At 44.3% G+C, this 13432-nt stretch overlaps 1 protein-coding gene across 2 annotated transcripts in view; it reads left to right on the plus strand.

Annotated features, from left to right (window-relative positions):
* The window catches only part of col22a1 (collagen, type XXII, alpha 1), a 419868-nt gene that overhangs the window by 242003 nt on the left and 164433 nt on the right, over window positions 1-13432 (plus strand). For both annotated transcript variants that reach the window (XM_068031367.1, XM_068031368.1), the window contains exons 15-16: window positions 5596-5649; window positions 11695-11748. In XM_068031367.1, the coding sequence (XP_067887468.1) occupies window positions 5596-5649; window positions 11695-11748 (108 nt within the window). The remainder of the gene's footprint in view (window positions 1-5595; window positions 5650-11694; window positions 11749-13432) is intronic.

The raw sequence follows: 13432 nt of genomic DNA on the forward strand, positions 1-13432 counted from the left end.
AGTCCTAAAGGACATAGCTGCTAGACTGGGTCTGCGGCAGGTGGTGAGAGAACCAACAAGAGGGAAAGACATACTTGACCTTGTTCTCACGAATCTGCCTGCAGCAAATGCTTCTGTCCATGACTGTATTGGTAGGAGTGACCACCGCACAGTCCTTGTGGAGACGAAGTCCCGCCTTCACATTGAGGATACCGTCCATCATGTTGTGTGGCACTATCACCGTGCTAAATGGGATAGATTTCGAACAGATCTAGCAATGCAAAACTGAGCATCCATGAGGCGCTGTGGGCCATCAGTAGCAGCAGAATTGTACTCAACCACAATCTGTAACCTCATGGCCTGGCATATTCCCCACTCTACCATAACCATCAAGCCAGGAGACCAACCCTGGTTCAATGAGCATGCCAGGAGCAGCACCAGGCATACCTCAAAATGAGGTGTCAACCTGGTGAAGCTACAACCCAGGACTACTTGCATGCCAAACTGCATAAGCAACATGCAATAGACAGAGCTAAGCGATCCCATAACCAATGGATCAGATCTAAGCTCTGCAGTCCTGCCACATCCAGCCATGGATGGCGATGGACAATTAAACAACTAACTGGAGGAGGTCGCTCCACAAATATCCCCATTCTTAATGATGGGGGAGCTCAGCACATCAGTGCAAAAAATAAGGCAGAAGCATTTGCAACAATCTTCAGCCAGAAGTGCCGAGTTGATGATCCATCTCGGCCTCCCCCTGAAGTCCCCAACATTACAGATGCCAGACTTCAGCCAATTCGATTCACTCCGCGTGATATTAAGCAACGACTGAAGCCACCGGATACTGCAAAGGCTATAGGTCCTGACAATATTCCCACAATAGTCCTTAAGACCTGTGCTCCAGAACTTGCCGCATCCCTAGCCAAGCTGTTCCAGTATAGCTACAACATTGGCATCTACCCGGCAATGTGGAAAATTGCCCAAGTATGTCCTGTACACAAAAAGCAGGACAAGTCCAACCCGGCCAATTACCGCCCCATCAGTCTACTCTCAATCATCAGCAAAGTGATGGAAGGTGTCATCAACAGTGCCATCAAGCAGCACTTGCTTAGCAATAACCTGCTCAGTGATACCCAGTTTGGATTCCGACAGGGCCACTCAGCACTTGACCTCATTACAGCCTTGGTTCAAACATGGACAAAAGAGCTGAACTCAAGAGGTGAGGTGAGAGTGACTGCCCTTGACATCAAGGCAGCATTTGACCGAGTATGGCATCAAGGAACCCAAGGAAAACTGAAGTCAATGGGAATCGGGGGGAAAACTCTCTGCTGGTTAGAGTCATATCTACCGCAAAGGAAGATGGCTGTGGTTGTTAGAGGTCAATCATCTCAGCTCCAGGACATCACTACAGGAGTTCCTCAGGGTAGTGTCCTTGGCCCAACCATCTTCAGCTGCTTCATCAATGACCTTCCTTCAATCATAAGGACAGAAGTGGGGATATTTGCTGATGATTGCATAATGTTCAGCACCATTCGCGACTCCTCAAATACTGAAGCAGTCCATGTACAAATGCAGCAAGACCTGGACAATACCAGGCTTGGGCTCATAAGTGGCAAGTAACATTTGCACCACACAAATGCCAGGCAATGACCATCTCCAACAAGAGAGAATCTAACCATCTCCCCTGGACATTCAATGGCATTACCATCGCTGAATCCCCCACTACCAACATCTTCGGGGCTACCATTGACCAGAAACTGAACTGGAGTAGCCATATAAATACCGTGGCTACAAAAGCAGGTCAGAGGCTAGGAACCCTGCGGCGAGTAACTCACCTCCTGACTCCCCAAAGCCTCTCGACCATCTCAAGGCACAAGTTAGAAGTGTGATGGAATACTGTCCACTTGCCTGGATGGGTGCAGCTCCAACAACACTCAAGAAGCTCAACACCATCCAGGACAAAGCAGCCCTCTTGATTGGCACACCATCCGCAAACATTCACTCCCTCCACCATCGACACACAGTGGCAGCAGTGTGTACCATCTACAAGATGCACTGCAGCAATGCACCAAGGCTCCTTAGACAGCACCTTCCAAACTCTACCAACGAGAAGGACAAGAGCAGCAGATGCATGGGAACATCACCACCTGCAAGTTCCCGTCCAAGTCACGCACCATCCTGACTTGGAACTATATCGCCGTTCCGTCACTGTCGCTGGGTCAAAATCCTGGAACTCCCTTCCTAACAGCAATCTGGGTGTACCTACCTCACATGGACTGCATCGGTTCAAGAAAGCAGCTCACCATCACCTTCTCAAGGGCAATTAGGAATGGGCAATAAATGCTGGCATAGCCAGCGATGCCCACATCCCAGGAGCGAATGAATAAAAAAAAAAGGATTCCAGCGTTTACTGCCCAGGCAGCTGACAGCACAGCCACCAATGGTGCAGTGATTAAATCAGGAATATGCAAGAGGCCAGAATAGGAGGAGCACAGAGATGTCAAAGGGTTGTAGGACTGGAGAAGTTTACAGAGAAAGAGAAGGGAAAGGCCATTGAGGGATTTGAAACTAAGAATGAGAATTTTAAAATCGAGGCATTGCTGGACCTGAAGCCAATGTAAGTGAGTAAGAACAGAGGTGATGAATGTTTGGGGTTTAGTGCGAGATAGAATTGGGCCAGCAGTGGCATTATGGAGGTGATCTTGATGATAGAGTATTGAGTTGGAAACTCAGTTCAGGGTTAACTAGGATGCCAAGATTGTGAGAGTTGTGTTCAACCTCAGACAGTGACCAGAGAGAGGGATGGAGTCAGTACTGAGGGAACAGGGTTTGTCGCGGGGTCAAAGTCGTCCCAATATTTATTTGGAGGAAATTTCTGCTCATCTAATACTGCATTTATAGAACATTCAAGTGCGATCCAATTGGGGCCCTGAAATGATGAAGGCACTCATTAAGGAAGATACAATGGCCTAGAAATTGGATCATGCTCAACTTGGGGCATGCTCCTGATTCAGTGCATACTGGACATGCCTAATTCCGCCTCATTTGTTTATTACTGGTGAGCTGTGGATGTCAGAGGAAACGCATTGGTCCCGGAGGTAGAAAGAATAGCTATCTCAAACGCCAGCTGAATTCCTTAGGGGAATCCAGAAGAGGAGTGAGGCAATTGAAAGGAGGGTGAGCAATGGTTGCTGCTGCCTGTAGATTTAAGGAGCAGTTGGAAGGAACAATCCTATTCCTCCCAGCTCTGCAATAAAGAAATCAAAATTTACTTAATCTCCAGTGATAAAAAACATGAAATGCTGGAAATACTCAGGCAGCATCTGTGGAGAGAGAAATTGAGTTTAATGTTTCAGATTGATGACCTTTCGTCAGAACTGAAGAAAAAGTTTGAGATGTAACAAGTTTTAAGCAAGTACATAGAAAGCAAAGTGGGGGGGGGGAGGGGGTGGGGGGGGGCGGGGGGTAGTGGTGGGGGGGATGGAGACCAAAGATAAAAATGGAAGGTATGTGATAGGGCGGAAGATAGGAACGATTAAATGACTAAAGGCATGATGATGCAGGGCAAAACAGTGTGGTCATGGGACAATAAAAGAAACAAGATTGGTCTTAGAGGAGCTGAAAATATCAAGAGCTGAATCATTACCAGCAACTGCTGAAAATGGGGCAACAGTTATGATCTTACATTGTTGAACGAAAGTGTTGAATCCAGCACACTATAAAGTGCCTAATTAAAACATGAGTGCTATTCTTCGAGCTTCCCTTGAGCTTCACGAGAATAGTGTAGGAGGCTGAAGACAGAGAAGTCAGTGACAGTGGGGCAGAGAATTAAAATAACAAGCCTCTAATGATCCATTTAAACACAGCTGTTTTATCTGCCAAATGCCTGAAGATTATAAATAATTATAAATGCACATTATAAATATACCCTCTATTTGAATATGCCTACAAAAGAGTCTTTACTAGTATAATGCAGGGTGCACTTCTGGCATGGAATGTGTGTCACACATCAACTGCCATATTGGAACCTCAGGCTCTCATTTGACCCCTGTAAAGTATATTACACTGAGTTCCTGATCAAATTTTGGTACTGGAATAGAATTTCCTGTTATTGTATTGAATCTCCTGTGTGCAGCCCATAATTAGAAAACTGGGCACAGCATGCCTTCCCAATTTTCAATCCATCTAAATATAATGTCTGAAAACCAGGTGGGCTTCCTCCTTAGCCAAATGGCCTCAATGGGATACAACCAGGTGATCCAGTGCACATAAGTGAAATAACAAGGGAACCTCTTTTACCTCCACAGGACAAGCATCATTCTAATATCTTTCTCATCAGCTATTCCTCCAATTCTTGACTACTTTCTTTCATTTGTCCTTCGGACATGGGTAACATTCAACAGGCAATATTTATGGCCCATCCATGGTTGTCTGAGGACATCAAAATTCAACCGTACATTGTGAGACTGGATTCACATGTAGGCCAGAACAGGTAGGAGTGGAAAATTTCCATCCTGAAGGGCATTAGTGAAGTCGTTGGGCTTTTACAACAATCCAGCAGCTTTCACAGTTACTTTCTGGTATTGGCCCACAAATTACCAGACCAGCCAAAGTGGGATTGAACCTCACAAACTTTCGATCCTAATCTAGTACCATAACAGTCGGCCACTCTTCTCCATGTCTCTATGTTACAACCAGATCATGTTGAGCCTGGATTTGTGATTTAGCATATTTTAATAGGGAACAATAATGCTCTATTACAGCAAAATGCTCTGGCCAAGAACTCATGCAGCGATGACTGATAGTTTGAGTGGCAGCTATGACTGGGCCTGGATTCCATGATGATTATGTGCTTACGTCTCTGCAGTGCCTGCTGATTCAATAGCAAACAGCTATCCATCTGGGTCAATGTTAGCCAGGACAAATACTTTCTTAGCTCTGAACTATGCATTTAATTCAAATGGATACATAGGAAAAATCAAGCGATTCATAGAACATCGCTTCCAGATGATACAAGGAAATCCCCCCAATGGGAGGCAAAGAAACCATTGTAATCTGATGCAGATAATCCTCCATGAGAGTCCTTAAAAATCCATGAGAATGGTTGCATTAGTGAAGAGAAGACTGAGACCAGTATGGGTATTGACAAGTTGAATGACAAAGATATTGAATGGCCTCAAGAACAATATCAAGAAGGCATGGGATAAAGCTCAGAGGAGGTTAAAGGAATGGACAGATCTGATGTAACTGCCTCAAACAGAGGGTGGTAATCAATACAGATAAGAGTGAGTTAGTCAGGCATTTGACAAGGAAACAAATTGAGGGGGATAAAAGGGATTGAGCTGTGCATTTTGTTTTTGAACATTGAGGCTGTTCATCTTTTCCATTTGCATACATGTTTGTGTTCATAATGGCTATATGATGAGCCTCAGCAGCTCAGGATACAGTTCAATGCATGAATGGATCTGGAGATAAAAATCAGAAATTGTAGTAAATAAAGACTGGAATCAACATTGCTTTCGAAAATCTGAATGGAATGTTTCTCAGTGTTATAGGTCACTGTGTATCATAATCATAAATACATAATAATTAATGCTATCTTCCTTTTCTTAGGGAGAACGTGGCCTCGATGGATTTCCTGGAAAACAAGGATTTCCTGGAGAAGTGGTGAGTGAAAACTTCCCAGCTTTCATTGTCAAAGGATTCAACTTCCACTTATCTATTCTTATATGACACAAAAATGTAGTGAGTGCACTGTAAAGTTAGGATAATAAATTGTGATCAGGGAATTAAAGAAAGAAAGAGCTTACATTTATATTGCAGAATTCCAATTTATCCCTTAATATCCTAATAACTTCCATCAGAAAGCAAATCATACAAGTGCATCCCATGGAATCCCATAACCATCACTAAAAGCCTACACAACCAGATGCAAACAGCAAGAATTGCCTCAAACAGCCTGATCAACTTCAATGAAATTTAGTTCCAGAATTCAAGAAAATGCTTGACTCATTTGCCATCGCCATGCCCTCCACTTTTTACATCAGTATACTTTTAGCTTTTCTGCGATATAAAACCTAATAAAGCTTCTTCTTATAGGGTACATTCAGCAATGCTGGCCAGATCCTCGCTTAATGGGAATGTGTGTCACTGATAGGTCCCTTAACATATGGCCTGCACTCCCATTGAATAAGGCTCTGTGGGGGAATGATGTCACCGAATGCACCCTTTTGTTTCCTAACCTCCACTTTACAAAGAGTGATCACATCTCATGTTGAATGCTTGGAAAATATATCACACTGGATATTTCGGTAATGGATCTTCCACACTTGGCCTTGTTTTTCAAGGATCACTTCTGCTAAAGTTACTCCATCCAATACTTCAACTTCAGTTGGACTTGCAGTCTGTACTTGCTTTAGCAGCTGTGTGATCTTTGATCTCTGTATAACTCCTTTTGGCTACGTGCTGCATTGGAAAGACTGTGACCTTTATCATTTCTTGCTGCCAGCCACAGGCTGCCTAAGATGCAGATTCTGACTTGAATCGCAAGCAGAAGGAAGAACATAGTTCACAGCAAGTTCTCCAGGGTGTTGTTAGCTGTCGCTAATAGTAATAGGAAATGGGAATCAGAGATGTCTCCTTCTATGCCAGGAGATTATTTGCTTTTGAATTATAAACCTTAGCTAGTCAGGTGCATGTGGAGAGTTGGGAGGAAAGATCTTATTACAATATCATGGGTGGACCTGTGTCACTTATGATCTGAACCTTAAATTTTTATATTTTCTTGATTCATTCTGGGGACATGTGCGACACTGGAAAGGCTGACATTTATTGCCTATCTCTACTTACCATGACATTGTGGTGGTACAGCTGAGTGGCTAACTAGGCCATTTCCAATTGCAGTTAAGGGTCAGTTGCATTTGTGTGGGACTGGAGTCAAGTTTAGTGCAGGCCATTTAAGGATAATAGATTTATTTCTCTAAAGAATGTTAGTGAAAGAATTGGGGTTTTTAATTACAATTTGGCTGCTTCACAGTCACTTTAACTGATACTAGTTTTTATTATTTCCAATGTTTGATTGTATTGAATAAAAATTCTCAAATTGCCATAGTGAGAATTGAGCTCACATGGGGCTGGGTTATTAACCCAGAATACCTGATTACTTCTTCTTTCTTTTGGGCCTCCTTATCTCGAGAGACAATGGATACGCGCCTGGAGGTGGTCAGTGGTTTGTGAAGCAGCGCCTGGAGTGGCTATAAAGGCCAATTCTGGAGTGACAGGCTCTTCCACAGGTGCTGCAGAGAAATTTGTTTGTTGGGGCTGTTGCACAGTTGGCTCTCCCCTTGCGCCTCTGTCTTTTTTCCTGCCAACTACTAAGTCTCTTCGACTCGCCACAATTTAGCCCTGTCTTTATGGCTGCCCGCCAGCTCTGGCGAATGCTGGCAACTGACTCCCACGACTTGTGATCAATGTCACACGATTTCATGTCGCGTTTGCAGACGTCTTTATAACGGAGACATGGACGGCCGGTGGGTCTGATACCAGTGGCGAGCTCGCTGTACAATGTGTCTTTGGGGATCCTGCCATCTTCCATGCGGCTCACATGGCCAAGCCATCTCAAGCGCCGCTGACTCAGTAGTGTGTATAAGCTGGGGGTGTTGGCCGCTTCAAGGACTTCTGTGTTGGAGATATAGTCCTGCCACCTGATGCCAAGTATTCTCCGAAGGCAGCGAAGATGGAATGAATTGAGACGTCGCTCTTGGCTGGCATACGTTGTCCAGGCCTCGCTGCCGTAGAGCAAGGTACTGAGGACACAGGCCTGATACACTCGGACTTTTGTGTTCCGTGTCAATACCTGATTACTAGTCCAGCAAAAAAACCACTACATGACTGTATCTCATTTTATATGTGCTGTAAGTGTGAGTAGTATGCCACCAAGTTAATAATTAACCTTTTATCAAGCTAATTCATGCTCAATGTTTGCAAGGGATGCCTACCACATAATTCAACTGATCAGTTGGCAGATATCCATTTACCAAAATCAGTAAGCAGGAGACAGTCTGTGATCCACAACCGTTTTATTTTCAATCCACAGTTCAGTACAAATACCAGTTTCCACTATTCTCTTCTGGACTCACTCCCTATCCAGAAGTAACTTCCCCCACTGGGGAAAAACCCAGCCCTCAAATACAAGCTGCAAAGAGTATCACCCGCTCTATTAACTCTGAAGTGAACCTGGTTAGTTAAAGGGACCAGCATTTTCAACACTGTCACAACCCTTTCTGCCATGTTAAAAAACGCCTTGTCAGATTAGGATATTGCTGGTTTTACATCAAGTCTTTGGTGTGGTTTCTAATGCTGTGGTTAAAATTGTAAAATAATTGATTCTGGCACAGTAGAGCAAATGAGAACTGACTAAACTTGATTAAAATACCAATAAGTAGAGGCTGAACATTGCCAAGCAATATTTTAAAACAGAGATAATTAATATTGTCTCAGCCTGCAATTTGTTCTTGAGAATGAAGAATGAAATGCCCTTCAAAGGGAATTGGATAAATACTTGTAGGTGAAAATAAATTGTAGGGATATGGTGAAAGGACAGGGTAGTGGAACTATTTGGATTGCTCGTCAAAAGAGCTGACGCACACTTGATGGGCTGAATGGCCTCCATCTGTTCTGTACTACTCTATGATTTTATGATTGATCACACACCAATTAAGGCACTCTGAATCCTATATTTTGTTTCTCGTGGCCCTCATGGTATTTGCATTTTAAGATGGGTTGAATATAAAATAGAGTATTATGCCAGTGTGGCAGCTGCCACTCCATGATAACTAAGTAGTTGTAAGTTTGTTCTGAGATATTTGCTGAAACAAAAGGAAAAATTAATTCCTAAAGAACTTAGTGGTTAAATGCAGGCCAATTGGTCCCTGCTTCGATCCCTGCTTTAGGCTTGCTGCATTCAGACAGACCAGCCACAATTGGCCTCCATTCCTCTGGGGAGAAAAAGTGTTTCCACTCCTGATCACTATCTCACTATCCCCTCCCCCCTCCCACTTTGAAAAGCTTGTTTATGTGGCTGTCAGCAAGTGCAACATTGAACTTGGCTGCAAAGTCCCCGTGATCAAATAGTGTGCTGACATTCAATCTGTCATGAAGAAGGTTCACTTGAGTGAAGTATTGCACAGCATTGTAACTGTGTCCAACATGGGTCAGAACCCTAAGAAAGCAAGACAAAAAGAGTGAAGAAAGATAAAGGGCAAGATTTTGCCAGCAACAACAAAGTCCTGATGATGGGACGTAAAGCAGGTGGTGTGGTTATGTGGCGGGGAAGGTCGAAAGTGAAAAAGCAATATTGTCAGGACCATCCATTTAACCACCAGCAGACAAGGGAGCCAGCTAGCTAGGCAGCACAGGTGGGGCAAGTACAATGTCATGTCAGGCAGGTGACATATTTAAAAGGCAGCCAGCAATCAATTGACCAGAAGACATTGAGAGAGAGTCCTGGCAAGCAGTATGTTTGGGAGATGGCAGCAGCCAGGGCAAGGGTGGTACCAAGTTTTCTGATGCCTTCCTGGATGTGCTCCTCCAGGCAGCAAGGGCACAGAAGAAAGTCCTTTTCACTTGGGATGGAAAGAGGAGGCTGGCTAGGCAGACAAAGAGTGATTGACTGGAGATCACGGAGGAGGTGAGCAGTGCAGCCACCTCTGGGAAAATCCCATAGCGGCATCATAGCTTTGGGCTTCCACTCCAACACGATGCACCAGCATTCCTGCCTCCCAACCCATCACCACTGCTGAGACAAAAATCTGCCCAAAGAGAAAGGCTGTGTGGAATCCCATCAGCAACAAAAATACTAATTCATTAAGAGAGGTAAATGTGGGACAGATCTGGAATAACTGTGATTTTTGTAGTAATGCCTCCCTTCCATCACCCTCACTAAACTTGATTTCATTGAAAATTCTGCTGCCATTCACCCTTCACTCCTATGATCACTGATATGCATTGGCTCCCAGTCCACTTTGATTTTAACATTTTTCTCCTCATGTTCCAATTCTTTCCTGGCCTTGCCCCTCAATATTTCTATAGTCTCCTCCAGACCTACAATCCTCCAAAAATTTTGCATTCCTCCAACTCTAGCCTCTTGTGTGTCCACCACTTCCTCTGCCCCACCACTGGTGGTTGTGCCTTCAGCTATCTCGGCTTTAAGCTCTGGATTTCTCTCCCCAAATCTCTATCTCCCTACCTCAATCTCCTCCTTTAAGATATTGCTTAATACCTACCGCATTGACCAAGTGTTTGATCACCTGGTCCTAACATGTCCTTTGGCTTGGTGTCAACTTCTGCCTGATTACGCTATTGTGCAGAACTTTGAAATGTCTTACTCAGTTACAGGGATAGGCACCAACATGTTGCACCACGGATATTTGACAAAATTATTGACTCAACCACAGACATGGGGCAATTTAGTTTTTTTTTTAGTTTAGTTTAGAGATACAGCACTGAAACAGGCCCTTTGGCCCACCGAGTCTGTGCCGACCATTAACCACCCATTTATACTAATCCTACACTAATCCCATATTCCTATCACATCCCCAACTGTCCCTATATATTTCCCTACCACCTACCTATACTAGGGGTAATTTATAATGGCCAATTAACCTATCAACCTGCAAGTCTTTGGCATGTGGGAGGAAACCGGAGCACCCGGAGGAAGCCCACGCAGACACAGGGAGAACTTGCAAACTCCGCACAGGCAGTACCCAGAATCGAACCCGGGTCCCTGGAGCTGTGAGGCTGCGGTGCTAACCACTGCGCCACTGTGCCGCAGTATCTGTAATCTGTATATAAAGTGTAGAGCCAACTAATGCCATCCAAACACAATCTGATTTAAAATGCATTTCTCCCTATTTAGTGAGATACCTGGCATTGCTTTTGCTTGCACAAGTAGTCAATGTCTGCATGTACACTTGATGTAGCAATGCGAAGACTCTGGATAGATGTCCATCTGTCAGGAGTGATCTTGATCTCTTTCCCTCCCCTCTCGCTTGCGTTCTCCCTCTCTGTGTCAATCCCTTTCCACTCTCTGTGTCCATCTCTCTCCCCTCTCTCTTTCTCTCCTCTGTCTCTCTCCTCTGTGTCCATCCCTCTCTACCCTTTCTCTCCCATCTCTCCCCCCTTCTCTTCCCATCTCTTCCCGTCCTCTCTCCCTACCCCCCCTCTCTCCCTCTCTCTTCCCCAGTCCTCTCTCTCCCCCTCTCTCTCTTCCTCTTTCTCTCTCTCTCTCCCTCTCTCCCCCTCTCTCTCCCTCTGCCCCCCCCCCACCACCCGCCAAACCCTTCTCTCTCTTTGACCATTGCTCAGAACGAGAAAAGCAGTTTCTGAATTTTGGACAGATTCAGGGTTTTCCGGCGAGTTCTGATTTTTTAAAAAGCCCACCAGAAACCCCCGAATCTGTCTGAAGTTCATAAACTGCTGTTCCCGCTCTCCACACCTGTCAGCTGTGAAACTGGGTTATGATTTTTTTTTACAGCTGCTCTGGTCTGGAATAAGAAGCCAATGGGAAATTTCTCATCCCTGAAATTACCAGTCACACACCTCAAAATCTTTTACCACTGACACTGGTGTCCGGACACGTTGCCGACCCCTGCGCAGTTTAAAGTGCTATATAAATGGAAGTTGTTATTGTAACCAATCTGTCTGTATTTACAGGGTGCAGCTGGTAGTCCAGGAATCCCTGGTGCTTCTGGAGAAAAGGGTGAAAAAGTAAGTACAAAAGAAATTTAGAAAAAGAAAATTAAGGCACTTATGGCAACAGGCTAAGTCATATGTAATGTTGTGAGTACTCCTCTAGAAGTATCTAAATGATCCTTTTTGGTATGAGGCTGAGATAAAAGGGAGAAAAGATTTCAGTTTATGGCCTAGATTTTGCAGTAGTAATGATGGCAAAACTGTTAGCATTTGCTGTCATTACTCCTCTGAAATTGACAGGAACGTCCAGAATTACAGGTGCAGTTAAACGCGGAAATCCAGATTCTGCACTTCTCCATAGCGTGCGCTTTTGAAGTCCACCCAGACTACAATCAGTCAGGAGTCACTGAACTGATGAGAATTTTCTCTTTTAAGCTATTATTCTTGCTGAAAAAACCCTTGAAAACGTTATGCCTTGTTGAATACAGTGTTTCTGGGTATTTAATGGTGTACTAAGTTCATAACTACTGTTGAAAAACCTCTTTGGTCCTGGAAGCTAATTTTATGTTCGTGGAATAGTAACAAAGATTCTACATATTTTTAACTTTTTAAAGTTGTTTATGAAAAATCAGCTTCCACCTTAATCCCATGTGTAGGTCGCAATCATTTATTTCACTCGCTATAAAATTTAATTATAAGTGAAGAATGGTTTGCCATCTGTGAGAATACTTCCATGTGACTGGCTGCTTGACTCAGTGCCAGATTCAAACCAACATTGGGAATAGAGAAATCTATGCCACAGAGATCGCTAGGACTTTTGTGGGCAGCTTTCTTTGAGGTCAGCAGCAAGCACCGTCATTTAACCACTGACCACAAAATCCGGGTCATTATATTGTAGGACCAATTTTCCTGGTATTTGATGTCAGCGGGGGTGGGGGGAGCTCCTCATACCCCATTTCAGGTACATCAGGAAACCATTAGCATACTTCCCACAATACACCAAGATGTGCAGCTGGCAAGTGAAGCTCCCTGCCAGTAAATTGTACTTGGAAAAGTCGTCTGTTGCATGCCAGTCATTGTTGGAATTCCTATTGCTATTACAAACAATTTGATACCTAATTAAAGTTTCATGTTTCAAAGCGGAAATACAGAAGATTAGGGGCTGAAATTTATACTCCTCATGCTGGCCACATGTCGCAGAGCAGCCATTATATTAAGCATGGCTGATCATTTAAACAGCCGGGGCAGGCCGCACCCACCCCGCCCCCCGATGATGTGGAGGGGACGGGCGGTCCATCCCCAGCAATGACGTCATTTGCCTGTGCGCAGGCACTGACACCATTTTTAAAGGGCTTCGAGCCCTACTAGAATTAGAATTAGAACATTAGAATTAGAATTAGAACATTACAGCGCAGTACAGGCCCTTCGGCCTTCGATGTTGCGCCGACCTGTGAAACCATCTGACCTACACTATTCCATTTTCATCCATATGTCTATCCAATGACCACTTAAATGCCCTTAAAGTTGGCGAGTCTACTACTGCTGCAGGCAGGGCGTTCCACGCCCCTACTACTCTCTGAGTAAAGAAACTACCTCTGACATCTGTCCTATATCTATCACCCCTCAACTTAAAGCTATGTCCCCTCGTGTTTGCCATCACCATCCGAGGAAAAAGACTCTCACTATCCACCCTATCTAACCCTCTGATTATCTTATATGTCTCTATTGAGTCACCTCTCCTCCTCCTTCTCTCCAACGA

The sequence above is a fragment of the Heterodontus francisci genome, chromosome 5, assembly GCF_036365525.1.
Source record: "Heterodontus francisci isolate sHetFra1 chromosome 5, sHetFra1.hap1, whole genome shotgun sequence".
NCBI classification, from domain to species: domain Eukaryota; kingdom Metazoa; phylum Chordata; class Chondrichthyes; order Heterodontiformes; family Heterodontidae; genus Heterodontus; species Heterodontus francisci.